We start from the raw sequence: 20,860 nt of genomic DNA on the forward strand, positions 1-20,860 counted from the left end.
ATTTAATTTAAAGGCCAGCCGACCAGGCTCGAAAGGAAAATACCTCGAGATCTAATATAGATTTTTGTTTCTCCATATTTGTCTTTAGTTTTTTTTTATATTAACTATAGTAGATACGCCACTGGGTTTAGTTAATTTAGTTTTTAAATATTCTTTTACCTTTTACAGATGAAAGATGGTAAATATTCATCAGAAGGTGCAATTCGTACAGGAGGACTTCTCCATGATGATGACAGTGAAGAAATGGAAAAAATTAAAAAAATGGCTGATGCCTGTGAAAAAGAAGCCAAACACACTGACGAATGCGAACATGCGGCCGAAGCCTTAGGATGCGCCTTGAGAATGGCCAAGGAATTGAATTTCCCTATTCCAATTTAGAGAAAATAGAGGAAAATTGATCTGGTGATGAAAATGCACAAGTAAAGTAGTTGGTAACATTTTTCTTTGTCTCAAAAGTAGTCGAAATCTTTAAGAAATTAAGTCTTTATGTGTTTGTAGTATGTATGTATGTAAATTATAAAGTCAAAATTCAAATCAAAATTAGGAACACTTAGAATGTTGAAATTTTAAATATCTTGTATTAATTTGCTGATAAAAATAGTTCTTTTTTGCAACAAAATTATGTTAGTTTACAAATTCAAAAATGTTCTGTTTTAGCTACTACAGAATCGATTCTGTCGCATAACAGACAAATGTTATGGCAAGGCTATGTTATGACTTTTACAACTTTCCATACTATATATTGACAAAAGCCATGTGGTTGCTGTACAATCAGGCGTTTTTCTCAAGTTGTCAGATAGAAACCTAACGTATTTGGTGCCTTCAAAAGTTTATTTTGAAGGTGGCTTCGTCACGTTTTTAAGCACTAATCACTAGTTTTGGCTTAAGTTCATTGGTTTTAATATAAAAATTACAAATAACAGTATATAATGGACCGATTTTGCCGCACAACAGATCTTTATGGCAAGGCTATGTTATGAAGAATTTTCCATACTCAATATTGACAAAAGCCATGTGGTTGCTGTGCAGTCAGGCATATTTCTCAGGTTGTCAGATAGAAAACCTAACCTAGAAACCGAACAAATGCAAAAAAACGATCTTAGATAACAGGGTCTTTCTGACCTTACTTCATAACACACGAGCGACGTTGCAGTCTATGTGTAAAGCGCCTGAAAGCACAGCAAATACATGACATTTTGACAGTATCCAGTATGATTACAAGTGACTTCCTTATATGCACTATTTCTTTTATTATTTATTTTAAAATTCGAACACGATAGAAAACTTAGGTATTACAGGTTCAAATTTTGGAAAGTAGTTTTTCAATATTTTTGAAAATTAGTTAGAAGTAACATGTAGTAAATCTGCATTGGAAAGAGGAATATTAGTTCTATTAGTTAGAATTAGTCTTTCTTAGGAAGTTGGATTTTTAATGAATCTAATAGCTAGCATTAATTTGTTTTCAGTCATAATTTTGATTTCATTTTGGAAACAAAATTTGAATTTAAGAATTGTAGAACAGTTAAAAGTATCATTTTCGAGATGAATGCGTTGATTGTAAATGATAATTTGCAATGTTCACCTAACAATAATTATCAATATTAATATAATTCTATATAATAATATATTGATAATTGAAAACAATAAGAATATTATTAAGTTTTTTATAATTTTGAAGATTTTTTTTATTGAGTGTTCCATTACTTTACTTGTGTATTTAAGTGTTGAAAAAAATTATGGGACTCGACTAAAATGACTAACGATATAAAAAATATAGTTTTAAGTTTTATTAAGTTTTTTGCAACATTATTTATTAGTTTATGAATAAAAGCATACCACGAAAATTATCAAAATAGTTTTATTTATATGAATAAAGTTAAATTGTGGATTTTTGCTGATAACTTATTATAGTATATATTAACTTTTTATATATTTATTATTGTTCAATAGTTAATTAATAATTCCTACTGAAATAAACAAATTTATTAGTAAATTTTTCATCAAGAAATTCCAAACGCTATTTAGTTTTCAAATGTGGTAAAATGTTGAAATGTTAACTTTCCAAAGAAAAATTGCTGGGTTTATATTTTCTCGATGTTTCAAGTTATTCTGAATCGTTTGACACCACAATTATTATTGCTACCTGCTCACTATAGTAGTTTATTCGTTTATCAATAATTCCTTTTTAAACGAACAAATTTATTAGTAATTTTTCCATTTGGAAATTCAAAACACTATTTAGTTTTTAAATGTGTGTAAAATATTGAAATATTAACTTCCCAAAGGAAGAATTTATATATTTACATATCAATATTTTTTCGACGTTCCAAGTTATTCTGAATTGCTTGACGCCAAAATAGTGTAAATGTAAAGAAAAGTATAGAATAGATGTATGAGTTTTTGTGTCTGAGTAAATATTCATACTTAATTTTAGTTTACTGCATTTTTGTTGGAAATACTTTGTACGTAGTATCCAAAATCAGAAATTTGTTTTATCCTTTTTAATAATAATAAAATTTAGGTTCAATATGGGTTCAACTAAACAGATATTTAGGTTTCGAAATTGGGTAACATTCTTTAAATAAATAAACCATAAATTAATTTTAAAAAAAGTTTAATCATATCCTAGATGCCCATAATATATGAATACTTTCCAATTATTCCATTATTTTTAAGAGCACATTATTGGTATCCTGAATCAAAAAGTAAAATTTTAAATAATATAAATCAATACTAATTTTATCATACATTTGTTGTACTACTTTTGCATCAATATTATTTTCCATAATTATAAATCATTATTTTATATGACATGGCATATACGTATTATATTTCATTGTATTTTGAAATAATTTTATATTTTAAAATCACCATATTTAAAAATAGATTAAAATTGTTATCTAAATCTGAACTGAATTAAATTTATGACGTGTGTTTTAGGAATTACAGTTACAAAGTGAAAAAATAATTCAATAATTTTCAGGAAAAAGCAGGAAAATCACAATGGAAATTTTTAGAAATTTAACGAACGGTTCTATATTATAATAATTTTAACCATTTAGTACGGTTTAGTTATAAACAATAAAAAAATCTAATTAAAAATTAACGAATCGAAATATGTTTCAAATTTTGGTTTAATTGGTTTAATTTAATTTTTGGTCAGATATGAGATTCAGAATAGCATCAAATGTCGAGAAAATATAATTAGCAAATTGGCTTACCTGAACAAAATAAAGGAGTTCGGGACGTTAATAAATGAATAAGTAAATTAAAGAATTGTAATCATATAAATTTAATTTATAGTAGGTATTCAAATATTATGCTCAGATATTTATTATATTTGAAACCTTATTCTAACAATTTTTTAAATTTTTGTTACTGTTGTTTCACTGTTGTTTTTTGTTATAGCAAAAAAACTTGTGATAAATACTTATTTGAGTTTTAAATTTTCATAATTATATGATAAACAAAATTTACATTTTTATAAGGCGAAGCAAGTTAAATAAATATAAAAAATAGTAAATTGAAAAGATAAAATTCATTATATTAAACAAACGTAAATGAATTACATTTGTCTCTAAGTCTGTCTATTATCAATGCTTTAAATATTTTTATTATAAGAAAATTAATTATACTTTGACAATATTTTCTTGAAAAACTCCAAACTCATCATTTCTAATAGATTTCTTCTTCGAACGTTATCAATAACACATTAATATGTCAGATCATCATTAAAAAATCATTATCTAAATTAGTAATAAATTATTATTTATGATACATTAAGCAAATGATTTGTCGAGAGTTCTATAAAAACGCGGTTGATCAGAATTTATGCAATTATTATAAAAAAAATAGAGATAACTAAGTATTCAATATGAAGAGTTGTTTTTTGCTGGTTTTGTCTGTGATTTTGGTGATTGCTCAGGTAAAAAAAATAATTAGAATTATTACTTAATTATAATACCAACTCGTTTTAATGCAAAATTCTCACACTTAGTTTATTTACTCATTTATTTATTTTTTGATCTATTTATTTATTGATTTATACATACCAGATGATAGTTAAGAAATTCGAATGTGTACAAAAGCTTTACTAACTTAGAAAGATAAATTTGAAGTTACAACTAAATCCAAACATATCCAATCCCTTTTGCTTTTGATCTAAATAAAAAAAATCTAAATAAAATATTAGCTTTTTCCAAAATAACTCTACAAACTAAATAAACACTAATATGTCCTACAAAATAGTTCTAAAAAAAAGTTTAATTTTAAAAATGATAGCATAATGGGAGAAGCACCTTTGTGATTTGAGCCAAAATTTGCCATTTTTTTTAACATAATTTGAAATTTATACAATTCATCAAGTTTCTCATGCTACATTTCCAGAGTTATAAATCTATTTTTCTAATTTTGATATATTTAAAAAAAAATCAGGGTGAAAAACTGACTTTGGATGAAGCCAAAGCTCGCATGTTTAACCATGTTCAAGATTGTGCTGGAGAAGTCACTGCTACAAAAGGTACAAACTAATTTTACAATAAATACATTTTTTTTAAAAAAACTTATAATTTCAAGTGCATAAAATAATAAAAATCACAACTGATATCAACCGATGTTTTAAAAATACTTACAACTTTTTAGATAATAAATTTTAAATATTTTCATATATAAGAAATTGCAACGAAAATTTATCATGATTGTTATTTATACAAGTATGTTGCAATTGTCATTAAAAACTCATATTTCACTCAGGAATTAAAATCACAACCAATTTAAATTGGCCTTTGAATTAACTTGAAATTTAGTACACTTAGAACTTGTATTAATATTTTACATTATTAATTTTCAATAAATATCATATTGAACTTTTCAGATGATATTGAGCAATTGTTGAAGTTATCTGTTCCAGAGACCTCAACAGGAAAATGCTTAGTTGCATGCGTTTATAAAAAAGTTGGATGGGTAAGTTAACTATAGAAAGAAAAGTATGTACAACAATCGGCTTAAATTGTTTTTCAAAACTTAATTACCAGAAAACGGCTTGGTAGATTTTCACCTAAAACTAATCAGTATTATTCCCAACCAATATCTTTCGAACAGTTTTTCATTTTTTAAAATCGATTCGGTAGAATGAGCTTAAACGTGAACGAAAAGTTTAACACTTTTTTCCAAATTTCAAAGAAACGGCTCGGCAGATCGTCGCACAAAACTGAGAAAGGATAGTCCTCATCGAGATACATCAAATGGCTTTTGAATTTCTGAAATCGGTTCAGGCGTTTTTAAGAAAACGTCTGATCAAACGTCTAATTTTGACAAATGCCAAAAAACGATACTGATTTTTGCCAAACTTTGACAAATTTTTAAAGGTAAACGAGTTGTCGTAGGGCCGTAATATTTCAGTATGATCTATAAAACTATTCCAAGTTAACGTGTTTGTTCGTTTTCATACTTTAATCACTAATCACATAAATTAATTTATTTTTTATTTATTAAGTCAATTATTTACACATATCGGAAAGTTCATGTAACTTGCCTCAAGGCAAAATACCAATTCCAACTAGTTTAAAATTTGGTCTCATTCGATTCAGAATGGCTTGAAACGTCGAGAAAACATAAAATTAGCAAATCGGATTTTTTGATGAAAACATAAACTTCTTCTTCGGAAAGTTAATAATAATAAAAGTTAATGAATAATAATAATGATTATGTATTAACTAATTGCCAAAAACATTGAAATTCAATATTCAAAGAATGTCTTGGTTTGTGTATAATATTTGTGTTATAAAAATGTTGAATTATTCAAAATTATGCCTGTCTATAAGACAATCTGATCAATCCCATTAATTTATTTCTCAGATTCAAGACGGGAAATACAATTCCGAAGCCAAAATGAACTCCTTCAAGAAAGTGCACGAGGATGAACCAGAAAAGTTGGAAAAATTCGCTAAAATATCCAAAGATTGCGAATCTGAGGCGAATGGAGCTGATGAATGTGAAATGGCTGCAAATGCAATGATTTGCGGAACCAGAATGGCAAAAGAGCAGAAATTATTGGAAGAAATCCCAATTTAAATTTGATAAAAAAAAATTAAAATTTTCTGTAGAATTTATTAATGAAATGATAAAAATATCAATGAAATATTGTACGTAGAATAATTAATAAATGATTGTTAATAGAGAAAACATTTTTTATTTAAAGCGATATAACGAATAAAATAAAGTTTTCTTAAATTTATTTAATCACCAAGAAAGTTTTCATAATTAAGTATTAGTTGTTGGAACATTGGTAAAATTATGCAAAGGGAATAATGAAATCTTGGTGAAAATGGTATTTTTGACATCAACCACGTGTGATTGTTTCGAGATGTTACATAGAAGACTGTTGAATCTAACCTAGAAATGGTAGAGTACCTTATGACCTTAATTAGGTCACCTTAATTTGATCAATATCATCCTTATATAATATGGATTTTTTTATAGTTCATTTCCTTGTCAGTGCATTGGATCAGTAGGCCCTATTGACTCCAACCACATATGTTTCTTTTTCAAGAGGTTATATAAAACTATAGAATCTAACTTGAAATGGCAGTATATCTCATGACCTAATTAGATGACGTATGCTTAAAACTATTTTCAGGAATTGGAAACTAAACAACACTGCTCAAAAATCGCATCCACTAAATATGGAATTTTACTTTGCTTTATCCTCATATAATATAATATTTTACAGTTTACTTTAACATATTACGCATTTATTACTTGGTACTCTGAAACTTTGAGTTTTTTTCATATAAAATTTCATATTTATAAAAGGTAGCCAAATACAGTTAAATTAATTTTATGATATACTTTATAATACTGAAAAATTATCAATTTTCAGAATAAACTGAAGCAGTATGGCCACTTATAACCTTAGGTTAACTTTAAATCAAATTCTGAACAAAAACTGTTACAAAATTAAAAAAAGGCGTTACATTCTTGAAATTGATGCAACCGTTTTTTGAGAAAATATCCACAAAAAGCCAAATTTTAGTTCACAAACATACACATATGACACACACATTGCACATTCTTCTTCGCAATTGTTCAAACGGATAAACAATATATAATTAATCTATAAACTCATCAATAAATTACGATTGCGACTTACTTTAACAATAATCATTTATATGCCAATTCATTATTATTATATAACAAAAACCACAGAGTCTTATAAAAACAAACATCTGTACTATTTCAGTAACAATTGTAAAAAATATTTGTAACAAGTCGTATGATTTTTGTGATTTCAAAATGAATTTTTACGGTTTTCTAGTTTTATCTATGATAGTTTTTACAGTTCAGGTGAGAAATATTTTATAAAAAATTGTTTTTATTGATAAAATTATATAAATAATACGAGGTAGAATTTTATTTAAAAGTGTTATAAAAAAGTATTGAATTGAAATATTTAATATTAGTCAGAATCGTAATATCGTAAGATGTGTAAAAAAAATGTTTTTTCTTTTTAATTTTTGGCCCATGTTAATTCCTAATATTATTAAAAAAAACATTTTAATTACTGCTTTAATTTTCAAAAACTTTATTCAAATTAATTTAAATTTTTTTTCAAGATGTGATTGTTAATTGTAACATATAATTTTTCACTATGAACTGAGGATCAAATCTTACAAAAGCTTATAGGGAAATTATTTCTTTAATGTTTAAATAAATTATTCATATTTTTTAATGAAAAATAAATAAAATTATAATTGAAAGTAATCCAACGTATTGAATTATTAATTTTGAAAAAAATAGTATAAATTGTACCTCAATGTACATAATTGAGAAAATATTGCAATGCCTCTTCTTTACTGAATGAAAGAAATCTCACAAAATTAATATTTCGAATTTTATAAAAAAAAGTGAAATAATAATACATTTATTTTTGCATGATTATAAATTATTATATTATTTTCTGGTAAAATTTACAGGGTGAAACTTTATCTAAAGAAAAAGCTGAAGATTTACTACATCAACAAATTGAAGATTGTGCAAAAGAACTAAATGCTTCCAAAGGTTTTTCCTTAAACACTTAAATTTTTCCCTATTAATTAAAAATGATTTTTATAAGAGAATATATCCATAAAATTTCAAAAATTATAAGTTCGAATGTTAAATTTGTTATCTAAATATAGAGAACATTAAACTTTTGCATAGCTTTTACAAATAAAAATTTCGAAGTCTTGAATAATAAAAACTGAATTAAAAACTGGGTTAAAAATTCAAGCTAATATGAAATTTATTATCATCAATTATTTTTAAAACTAATAATTTAGACAAAAGCAAATATTATTTATAAGATTGTTAATTGTTTTTAATTTTAGATGACGTTGACAAATTATTCAAGCTAAAAGTTCCAGAAACTGATGAAGGAAAATGTGTCGTTAAATGTGTTTATGAAAACGTTGCTTGGGTAAGTAATTTTTTTATATCTGATACATTATTAAAATCTTTAATATAATGAATTGTGTGAACTTCTTTAGTCTCTATTAAAACACCTCATCTCTAATTAATCGTTTATTGTCTCTAATTACACTCTCTACAATATTTATCTTTGCATGTCAACGCCATCCATATGTCCCTAACAGTTGTAGATTTATTTATTATGTAATTAATATATTAGTTCCTTTAAAAATATTTGCTTCCTGAATTTGTGATTTAATTCTAGCTATCATAAAGTTTTTAAAAATTGAGAATTAGCAATGAAAAACAAATTTTGCTCACGAAAAAAACCTGAACCGATTCTGAAAATTTATATCATTTGGTGATTGTACAAGTTTTTATCAAAGATCGGCCAGTCCGTTTCTTTGTAATTATATAAAATTTAATTTCGGCGCCTTTAATTAAACTTAACATTGTGATAGAGTTTATGATTAAAATTTGAAAATATCAGAAGCCTACATTTTTTTTTATTTCCTTAGAAAGATACAAAGGAATCTTATAAGAAATTGTTGCACAAAAAGACAAAAAATAGAATTTAAAAAAATTGAAAATCAGTCCTTGGTCTAGTTTTTAGTGAATATTTCTAACATATTTTTAATTATTTATTTATAGATGAAAAATGGAACATTCGATGCAAAAGCAAAACTGGACTCGTTTAAAAAAGTCCACGAAAAAAATACTAAATTGATTGAAAATTATACAAAAATGATTGAAGATTGTGAATCGAGTGCAAAAGGAGAAAATGACTGCGACATTGCCAAAAATGTGATGGATTGCGAAATTAATATTGCCAGGGAAAATAAATGGATAAAAAATCCAGTAGAGGAAGAAAATGTTTAAAATAATATAATTAAAATAGAATATGAATAATAATCATATAATTTGGACAGAAAATTAGAAGTAAGAAGAAAAACCATATTAGAATTCGAGATCAGGTTTAGATGAAAAAAAAGGATGAGAAATCAGTTGTGAAAAGCAAAAAAAATAGTTAGGATATATATGAAATATAGTATAGAATAGAATATATATATGTATATATATATATATATATATACACAATAGTGTAGAATATATAAAAATAGTATAGATTATGAAAATGAAATATTGTAGGTGGTTAAATGCTTTAAGTAAAGCCAATAAAAAATGCAACATGTTAATAAAATCCATTTTTAATACATGAATTAGAGATTAGAATTTATAGAAATGACAGTAAAATATAACCAATATACTGTTATTTTGGATCACATTTTTTTCGTATTAGTATTTGGTTGTTGTATTTTAAAATAGATATTAAAATTTACTATTCAAAACGTGTTTATTCTATTTTTAAGCATCAATTCTGTTGGCAGCTTCAATTCTGCAGGTAATTCTGATTCGACATATTTTCCAGAACAAAGATCGATTTGTAAATCAATGTTTGTCAAAACTTCCAAAACATCCTGAATAATACTTTCACTTTCGTAATTGTATATTGAATTATTACGATTCATCACTAATACGTATAAATATTAATGTATCAGTAAATGCACTAGGAAAAAACTGAATCCTGATCAATTTTGAATGATCTAAACAATTTCTTCATTAGAAAAATGTTGTCAAACATTCTTAACGTTTTTAAAATGGCTACCCAATGGTTGCTCTATGTTTATTAATATTTCTCGTTTTTTATTTGAAAAAAAAAAATCTGTTCATTTAAAATAATAACGACCAATAAAATGAAAACTCCAAATTTGGTTCACTGTGATATATACAGACACCGAAAAAAATCATATCAAGATGATAATAAATGTTGTTCTTCCTTAGTGACTAGTCAAATTTCAAACTTTGCCAATTTTCATTCTGGAACAGCAATTTGATCTAAACACCTCCAAAAAATATTGTCAAACATTCTTAACGTTTTTAAAATGGCAACCCAATGGTTGCTCTATGTTCATTAATATTATATTTCTTTAATACTGATAATTTTTTTTATTTGATGCAGAAATGTCGAGAAAGAGATAGATACTCATAAATAAAAACGGATATACTGCTTGATATTAGGCTAACCGGTTGCTTTCAAACCTGTAATTCTGTGTTTGCAAGGCCAAAGCAAATATATTGTCAAACATTCTTAACGTTTTTAAAATGGCAACCCAATGGTTGATCTATGTTCATTAATATTTCTCTAAAACTGATGATAAATTTTTAATTTAATGCAGAAATGTCGGGAAAGAGATATATATTCTTAAATAAAAACGGATATACTGCTTGATATTAGGCTAACCGGTTGCTAACAAACCTGTAAGGCCAAAGCTCTTACCACTAAATCACGACAATTCTTGCAAACTTTTTCGCAAAAATGAAAGAAAGAAAAAAAATGGAATAGTAATGCCGTGAAATACTGTAAAAAATTTAGAACATTTACAAAAAATGATTAATACACAAATATTTTTATTGTGATAAACAGTAATGAAAAAAAATTGAAGTAATTGGAATAAAAATGACCTCTAGTACCAATTCCTAATTTGAAGATTAAAAATATCATCAAAACCGTAAAAATTGCAACTTCTATTAAAGTTTTTTATACATATTTTGAATCAAAATTTCAGTTGTTCATCTTCATCTATCATTAACTTAGTATTTTCCAAAAAAGTGCAACTCAATGGTCGTCTACTCCGACTCTATGTATAAACAATGTATATGTATTTCAAAAAATCTAATAGTGTTGCAGCAATGCCCACAAAAGGTGATTTTCACATGAGAATATATTTGAGATTCATAACTTTAGATGGAAATTTGATATCATTCTTTTTGATACCGAGCTGTCTGAAATTGGGATCAAACCTGTGTTCTAACCCATGTTCTTACCCACTAAACCACGACGGCACATAAATGTCCTTAACTGAGCAGCTGTAAATATAGTAGTAAATAAAAAAAAAACTAGTAATGTATGGCATCGTGCCTTAAGGCAAATTGCTGGAACTTCCCGTACCGTAATGATTTATTCGAGGATTATTAGATGTTTTCAAAGAGATTATTATAATTTTACAGATTCATTTTGCTGCTATCTACTAAAAAATACTAATCAGTCCCCTCAATTTATACCAAACTCGTACAAAAGCACTTTAAATTATTTATTGCAATAGAGTTACATTGCAAAAATAAATCATTGCATTTATCCATTAATAATATAAAATCGTTTATCATTAGTGGTTTTCCACCATTAAAAATGACAAATCATTCTAGTTTCATCAAATGAGCAATTATATCCGAACAATTGAATATTGTCAACAGACAGAATCTAACAGAGATTCAAGGAAATTAGAATCAGATAAAACACAATATATAAAGTCGAAGCATTGGGTTTTGGAAATCAGTACAGTGTAGTAAATACTACATTTGAAAATTATAAACAAATTGTTTTATAAATTTGAAGTAGAAGAAAATCAAAATGAAGATATTCTTGGTGATTGGAACACTGGTCGCTTTATATTCTGCGGCAGAGGTAAATAACAATCTTTTTTTTTTTAATAAAAAGGAGTAAAAAAAAAAACAAATATTGTTTTCGCAACTTCACTCATCATGTAATTGTGTTTGAAGAACTTCATGCAATTAAAATTTATTGACTGTTTGTATTTTTTTTTACTTTTTCACTGGCGATATAATCTCATTCTTTGAACTGCTGTAATATCTAATCTTGCCAAAAATATTTTCCATTTCAATAACTTCCATTTTATAAGATTTACAGAAACTACGAATAATATAAAAAATATTTCTAATCAATAAACTTACGTTTAGTACACGGCACAAATGTTTAATTTGTTTAAGGGTAAAATATTCTTCTGATTCAGGCATTTTGCATTGAATTAACATTTATACTACGATGTTACTTTAAAATGTTTATCAATGCCGATTTCCTTGTAGATATCGGTACGCATACAACTTTGATGCCGGTACGCATACAACGACAGATCTCTATTCACATACACGACGACTAATCACAATCGACCCGTATGGAAATGATATCATCGGAAGCGAATAGCGAACAGTTCGGGCGTAACGGATTTCCGTTGCATTTGTACGGATCTACACTCTAGTCGCGTTTAAAGAAGTTTTACTTCAAAATATGAATGCCTTTTTTAATTATTCAAATCAGTTGATCGGTGTTCCCGAAATCGTGGATGAAAATTGGTATCCGCACGCACATACACACACACATACATCCACTTTTTCTAAGGCATATAAAAATTTTCATATTCGATTTTTTGAGATTACTATAACTTTCCTTACGGGAAGTAATAAATCAATATATAAATCTCTAAGAGTCTCCATATAATTCTTTTGAGATTATCTAACTTTTCATAAAATTTTGGAAGTCTGGCTGGAAGAAAAACTAACTTTTCATGAGTATTTTATCATTTAAAAGACATTTTGAATAATTTATCTCACCATAGAAACTAATTAGATCTTGTTAGATGTTAGATTCAATAAAATCAGAACTAGAATTTATAAATTCTCATTAGATTGTGGCTACATTCTTATTAGATTCATAATAGGTTCTTATGAGATTAGGCCAGATTCTTATTGCATTCTAACTAGGTTCTATATAAAATATAAAAATACTATATACAATTTTATATAGGTTTTAATTAGAATTAGGAGTTTCTAAAGTATAACTAATTTACCAAAACTAATTTAAATATTATATTTCAGGCTGCTAAATATACTAAAGAAGAAGCAAAAGAAAAACTTTTGCAGATTGGTAAGGATTGTGCTGTAGAAACAGGAGCTTCTTCAGGTAATCCTTGACAAAAATCAGTTTGGTTTAATTATAAAATATTAAATTGGATAATACATATTCACTGTGATAAAATTATTATATATTATGTTTATATAAAAAGTTTGTATCGATGTGGTAAACGCCTACAATCTGATATAACACAGTATTAATGTCTATGTTTACTTGAAAATATAGAAGAAAATATGTTTCCAAGTGAAAATAGACCGCCTCCAGCATATTTGAATAAAGTAGGAAATAAATCCTTATCACTAGAAAAATTATATTGAAAACAATACATCAAATATAAATAAAGCAAATAATTGGTATAAGGCAATACTATAAGGCAGATATTTAAACAACAGGTCTTATGACAAAAATATGTATAGACTTACAATAGAAACCTGTTAAGACGATTATGTCCAATAGGATTTCTTGCATAATACACCATTTTTAATCGGTTTCTATACCTTGATATGTGACAGTGTTCCTGCATAAGATGCTTTTTTGCTTGAAGTTGGTTCGGTCTCTAGAAAATCGTTTTAACAAGGTTTTAAGGCGTATTAGGAGTATTATAATATAAAATTTATCATTTCAGATGATATTGAAAAATTACTGCAAAAGAACATACCAGATTCAAAGCCTGGAAAATGCATGATTAATTGCGTTTACAAGAAACTTGGAGTGGTAAGAATGTACTACTTTTTATAAAATGATTAAGAAAAGAATAATTTAATATAAAAAATAGAACTAAATCAATTTTAAAATTAAAGAACAGACCCAAATATCTCCATTTTAAGTTAATAATAAAAATTTCACAAAAATAAGCTAAAGATTCCAAAATTGATACTATTATATTCAGATATATAAAGAAAAATGTTACTATTTTTGATAGAAGATCAATGCAATGGCTTCTCAAATTTTTCAAAACATTCAAAATTTTCAGGAAAATGTATAGTAAAATATTGATAAACTGGGCATAAGTAGTATTTTGCCTTTAGGCAAGTTGCAAAATCATAAATAATCGACAAATCATTACGAACTGGTATATACAATTTTTTTTTATATTATATAAAATTTTATATCGTAAAATTTTACACAGCCTATTATTTGAAACAAAGATTAATTTTTGCTGTTGAACCATTTATTTTAGGCCTATAATGTAATAAAATTTGAGGTAAGACCTATCCATAAACTAGATGTAAGTGGCATTTGGCCTTAAGTTTCAAAATAATCGACTTAATCATGATTATTTAAATAATATAGAATGTTCACAAAATTAGACATCATGAATGCGAATTTTCTAATTTGATTTTTTGATTTTAGCAAAAATAAACTTTGTTTATTGGGTTTCTCATAAACCAATTTTGTAATAAAGTTTCCTTTGAGAAACATCACAAGTAACACATGATACATACCATTTGCATTATTGCAGGTTAATTTTTTTCTCGTAAAAACATGTGCACAGCATAATTTATAACTGATCATCATTTAATAAAAAAAATAGTACTCACCTAATTAATCATCTTTAGTTGTCACTTCAAATACAGGCGACATTTTGTAAAAATCGCGCTTGAACTAAACGTCATCCAACAGCAACCACCGATTCAAAAACATGCCACTAATTTCCCAACACTTTTCATTTACTATTTCAGATGAAAGATGGAAAATACCATCCTGATGCCGGAATTGAAGTATCAGCCATGGTACACGAACACGATTCAGAATTAATGGAAAAAGTTAAGAAAATCGCAACCGAATGTGACAGCGAAGCCAAAGGAGAAGACGAGTGCGAAATTGCTGCCAAAGCAATGGAGTGCGGCGTGAGGATGGCCAAAGAACACAACCTAATGGACGCGATACCAATATAATAGTTAAAAATTTAATATTAGGTCGGTTGAAGACCTGTCAAAATGTAGTCGTTAAATTGTAGTGTGAAGTTGTCACGATGTGGGCGTAGGAATAAAATGCTATTTAAAAAACAATTCCTTTTAATTTAAAATAATGTTTTTATGTTTTGATTGTAAAATAAGTCTTTATTTTGAATTCTATTTTTAGAATAATCATATATATAAAAATAGAGCTCTCGATAAAATGATCCGCTAAAACTCGAAAACGGCTAAACCGATTTGGCCAGTTAGCCAATCTTGAAAAATTCGTGCTAATCAGTAGGTTGTCGCAAAGGTGAGATATTATTTCAAAATCGCGTAGCAACTTTACATTTTTAATTTAAAAAATTTTTGTAAAAGCAAAATTTAAACAAAACAATGGACGATGGCTAATACGTCAATCCCAGAATTTATCAAAGAATAGATAATAATATATGAAGGTCCGGGGTTAAAAAGATCCACCACCGATGTGTCAAAAACCAGTAAAGTTAAGCATTGTTTAACAACGATATTTGAAAGTAGAGGTAAAAAGATGTATAACCAGCTATAACCTCGATTCTCATGACTTTGCTATCGGGAAATAATCAGCAATCTTTGAAAATCCACAATAAAAGTATTTTCTTCCGTTAGTAGTTTTTTATCAATAGTTAAAAAATGTAATTATTTTGTAAAATACCTTTAAAATTAAAATAAGACATTAAACCTGTTTGCCACCTGGCGGTACCAAGTTACCCCGCCAATGGGGTAAAAAGGTCTAGATTTTTGAAAGACAGCAAAAAAACACATTTCTACAATGATGAAGCAGCTGGCAATTTTAATGAACGTAGTCACATAATTGTTCAGTTGAAATGTGTTATTTGTTGAGATATAATTGGTTTGTTCTTTACAATATAGTTTATATTTGCTCAAAGTCAAATTGGACCTTTGTGCCTCGCCCTGCTCTACATATATACTTCTTATTAAATTTACTTTGATTCATCAAAGGTTACTTAAAACTTTTTAAAAAGCAGGTCAAAGATTAAATACTTAATTCATTTTCTATCTCTCCTCGCAAAAATTTGAAAATTTTGTATAAGCTCAGTAGTATTATTTACAATTATACACAAAATCTAGAATCCAAAAAAATCTGAAACGTAATCAATAAGTCGAAAGACCAAAAAAGACTTGGATTGGATTATACCATGTTTTCTATATCTATTCAAACAACACATCCTTATACACTTAAAGTATTAATATTTTTGTTACTCTAGAAATTGTTTAGAATATATCTTTCTTAAAAACAACGTTTGCCGGGTCAGCTAGTAATATTATAAATATAGTAGAATTTCTTTAGCCCGTCATGACCGATAGCCCGAAATTTTGTATCAACTATTAAACAGAGAAAATAAGTAAATATAAGAATAAAAAATTGCTAAAAATTATAAACTTGGTATTTCACTAAGGGAAATCAACAGAAAAAACATTAAAAATTATTTAATCTAGTGCTATATAACATTCGACGTTTAATCAAGATCGTCAAAAATAATCAAAGACGTTATAAATTGAAAAAGGAAATGCGGAATAGCATTGAAAAAGCTATTTACAAATAATATATAATATAAATTTTCAATTAAATGTTTAAGCAACTACAAAATTCAAATTTTATAACATAATTGACATATTTAAATTTGGCGCACTTTTTGATTTCAGTTTTAAAGACGGCGGCCATTGCGCTGAACATGTTGCAAATAATTAACTGACACCTAAGTTCAGTAAGTTTTTAAGAATGTAGTGCGTTTTTTTTTTGCATAAACTGTTTATATTTAATAAAGTGTGTAAAATCTGCAAAATATTTATTTAAACAATACATTTTATGACGAGAATTCATAGTTATTATAAATTTCTTCAAACATTCTTCTACAAGACAATTTAACATTCAACTTAGCACACATTAGAAACACACCAGACAATTTACGATGCAATGAGTATATTTCTTCAGGGGGTGGGCACAGTCTTTGGGACACCATTACAGGTACCAAATCAGCAATTCTTTTTGTAGTACTCTGATTTCCAAAATCAAATTCCCCTCTGCAACTGAAAACTTCTCCTAGAATCATGACCGCATTGATATGAGCCTCACGCATAGATTTTGATTCGTATCCTGTGAGGAAGCCCATGTGTTCAGATAATTTAAGTACAAGGTCTCGGTCGTCATCTGTGGCAGCTTTGATTACTTTTAAATAATTATCAATGAATTCTTTGGAGTAATCTCTTGTAGCACCAAAGTCAATTAAGGCTAGTTGCTGGGTTTCTTTGATGTACAGAAAGTTTGACCAATTTGGATCTGTTTGCATGAATCTATGGACAAATAACTCTCTAAGGCACAATTTCATGATTGAATGAGCAATCATATGTCGGTCTTCATAAGGCAGTTGAAAACAGTGGTCAATAGGTACGCCTGGCATTAATTCAGTTGTGAGTACTTGTGCTGAACTTAAATTGCGTATAACTTTAGGTATAACATATTCAGGATAATCACTGAAGTAGTCATAATATCTTTCTGAGTTCATTGCTTCACGTTCATAATCAACTTCCCATGCTAATTCATGTTTAGCTACTTTAACTATTTTATCAATGAACATACCTTGTGGAAATACATTCCACACATTTAATAAACCTACTAGATTATCTATATCACTTTCAATTCCTCGAGCTACACCAGGATATTGTACTTTTATTGCCACTGTCATGCCATCATGCAATACACCGTAATGCACTTGACCTATAGACGCAGCAGCAAAAGGCTTTTCATCAAACTCACTTAAATGATCTCTCCAATTTTCACCAATTTCAGCCTGTAAAACAGATTCAACTTGCTTTAGAGGCATGTAATCAGCTGAATTTCGGACTCTTTCAAAGACTGATGCCAGTTCTGGTGCAATAACTGAATCATCTTGGATACTAAGTATCTGCCCAAGCTTTAGAGCAGCACCTGAAATAAAAAAAAAACATTTATTCAATATTTATAAATTCCTTCTCTTTATTACAACTTTTTGTTGCCATTTTTGTTGGTTTTAAATATTTAAAGCTAAAATACTTAATGAATTGTTCAATGATTACCTCTAACTTTGCACAATGTATCAACTATCCTCGTTGCATTCTCTGGAGACAACAAAGCTTTTTTGACTGTCGGTGCACCCCCCAAACCTAGGGCTCCTTTAGCCAGTTGTGATAATGTTCCAATTCCTAAGCTTGCAGCCAGACTTCCAAAAGTTGCCATGCGTTCAATGCGTGAAGCAGGGACTCTCCTTTGCTTTGCAGATTCAGACAACTGTGATAATAGAAAATAATAATATAAAATGATTTCACGATTAAAATGTTAACATCACATTTTAATATCTATATTCTAAATGTTTTTAAAATAGTTTTACAATGAAAGTGCAAAGTTTGTTCCAGAAAATTGTGGTTTATGCCATGGATTTTTGTGGAAAGATATAAATTAATTGACTGTGGCAATTGGTAAGTCGATTTATTATTCTAAGAATGTATATATATATATATATATATATATATATATATATATATTATATTATATTATCATATTATAATATTTGTACTTACACTAATAAATAACAACTTAGATGAATAATTATTAGATGATAGAACCATAAATCTAGAACCATTGTTTACCTTCTACTTTTATATCTTATAATTAAATTAAAAATTTCAAAAAAACATTTCAATTTAATTAATCTAAAAACAAAACATTTGATTAGAAAAAGGCAATTTAAACATAGAATCTAAAAGTGGAAGGTAAACAATGGTTCTGGAGTATTAGCTAATAATTATTCATCAAAGTTATTTATTTGTATAAGCGCAGAAATGATTTCTTTTATTTAAATATCTGGAATAAATACGCTAATTTATATATCCTCAATGCTATCGGTAATTGCACAAATTGCTATCGGTATTTAAGGGACATAGCCACAAAAAAACATAAAATTGGAAAGATAAAGATGCATTTTGACTGCATGAGTGCGCAGTATTAATTTTATAACCTCAAAGCAATTTTATGAAATGGATTTTATAAAGAATACATTACCTTAGGTAAATGTGGTTCAATAACAATAGGCTTATCATCATCATCATCATCCAAATGCCTCCTCGTTTGAAAATTACTCTGTGCATATCTTTTAGTATTAACCACAAACCCTTTCCTCGATCCTGTAAACTGTTTATTATTCCTCGACCCCCAATCATAGTTCAAATCCTTAGTGTTACCTCGTTTTGCCAACAGTTCCTCGACTTGTTCCAAAGTCAGATGTGGTTCATCCTTGGGTTTGAAATTAAGTTTGAGCATAGCAAACTTCTTAACCCCTTCGAGGAACACATCAATCCTTTCTGCAGTTTCTTTAACATTTTGTACGTTGTTTTTGAATTCGGTTGTGGGGTCATTTAAAGTTTTGTTGAGTTTATCGTTTGCCAAAGCCCCAGCACTTTGGGCTATTTGTCTGGTACTTGAATTTTGCCATATTTTCTTATAATAATTCTGTTGGAGTCTTGCGCCAGCTCTCAGGACCTGCCTTAAGCCTCTTATAACTGCAGCAATGTCATAACCCCAAGCCATTGCTGAAAATATTTCAAGTTGTACATGTATTCAAAATACATATCACTTAAAAGTATTTATATTGATACAATTGTTGAATACGATAATTTTGATGTCATTTCGAAAAAATAGATATGAATAATTTGGAAAATAAATAAAAACCGTGCACTTGAAAATTTTGTACGGCTGAAAGTGACAGCTCGAGTTTGACAGGTGTCAGATTTGAGGTTTGTGATTGGTCAGGCGAATTTCAACCACGTGGTCTAAACAACTTACCCAAAGAATTATAACTTTAATTGTATATATTTATACTTATTTAAATGTTTATTTGAGACTACATTAAAATATCATTTGAAGCTTGTGAAAATTCTATCGAATTTATTTTGTCACTTATCTTGATAAAATATTATCATGCTCCATATCACATTACGTCTTTGTTTACAAAACCCATGTTTTGGTAATTGATATAAAAGAAATTCTCATGGACATTTGATTGATGTTGCAATAAGTAATTATAAAAAATATATTAATATTATTTAAATATTCTAAAGGCCTAAATTACATAATTTGCATCTTGCAATACATTCTTCCAAACTGTTAAAATATTTTTGTTTTTTTCTTATATTTATATATACACTTAAATAATTGTTTTTATATAATGAAATATTTATTTCATTATAAATAAAAATCTAAACAAAATTGTGACTGAATGTTGAGATGTATTAGATGCATCTTCGAGTGAAATATTTCATTCAGCATCCCAATATATAATACATTCGCGTTTCTGTGTTACATAATAAAAATGATAATCTCCATGCATATAAATAAAATTCTAAACAAAAATGCAATCTATTGTTGATGCATCTTTGAGTGAAATATCTCATTCAGCATCCGAATATATAATACATATCAAACAAATCAATATCGAGACAGGTTCAAAAAATTTTCAGTTATTGCTAAAATATATAAATATGTTTATTTGATACTTTTTTTAAAAAAAAATTCATTTGTCCTCGTTTACTTCATAGGAGGCAAATATACACAATTTCTAATTTTTAATCGTAAGTGATTTTAGATAAGTTTAGTTTCTTTTTTGATCAAAAAACTATTTACTTTTTCATTTACTTTTTGATTTTACTATTTGAG

At 27.4% G+C, this 20,860-nt stretch overlaps 3 protein-coding genes across 3 annotated transcripts in view; 1 reads left to right on the top strand and 2 right to left on the bottom strand.

Annotated features, from left to right (window-relative positions):
• Positions 1-14,861, bottom strand: part of LOC113389189 (ectonucleoside triphosphate diphosphohydrolase 5-like) — a 38,854-nt gene extending 23,993 nt beyond the window's left edge. The window contains exons 1-2 of the mRNA XM_026626247.1: positions 14,755-14,861; positions 13,636-13,769 (exon numbers count right to left, since the gene is read on the bottom strand). Of these exons, the coding sequence (XP_026482032.1) occupies positions 13,636-13,681 (46 nt within the window). The 5' untranslated portion in view covers positions 13,682-13,769; positions 14,755-14,861. The remainder of the gene's footprint in view (positions 1-13,635; positions 13,770-14,754) is intronic.
• LOC113389190 (general odorant-binding protein 19d-like) lies at positions 11,892-15,189 on the top strand. The gene is made up of 4 exons (XM_026626248.1): positions 11,892-11,968; positions 13,177-13,261; positions 13,839-13,927; positions 14,896-15,189. Exons 1-4 carry the CDS (start codon positions 11,915-11,917, stop codon positions 15,109-15,111), a joined length of 444 nt encoding a protein of 147 aa, XP_026482033.1. The 5' UTR covers positions 11,892-11,914; the 3' UTR covers positions 15,112-15,189.
• Positions 15,190-16,933: 1,744 nt separating this feature from the next.
• LOC113389222 (atypical kinase COQ8B, mitochondrial-like) lies at positions 16,934-19,903 on the bottom strand. Its single transcript, XM_026626283.1, has 3 exons — positions 19,211-19,903; positions 18,229-18,439; positions 16,934-18,100 (listed from the first exon to the last, which is right to left on the bottom strand). Exons 1-3 carry the CDS (start codon positions 19,733-19,735, stop codon positions 16,980-16,982), a joined length of 1,857 nt encoding a protein of 618 aa, XP_026482068.1. The 5' UTR covers positions 19,736-19,903; the 3' UTR covers positions 16,934-16,979.
• Positions 19,904-20,860: the final 957 nt, after the last annotated feature.

The sequence above is a fragment of the Ctenocephalides felis genome, unplaced genomic scaffold (assembly GCF_003426905.1).
Source record: "Ctenocephalides felis isolate EL2017-DRISC unplaced genomic scaffold, ASM342690v1 CF-g0.4_SCAFFOLD_03573, whole genome shotgun sequence".
NCBI classification, from domain to species: Eukaryota; Metazoa; Arthropoda; class Insecta; order Siphonaptera; family Pulicidae; genus Ctenocephalides; species Ctenocephalides felis.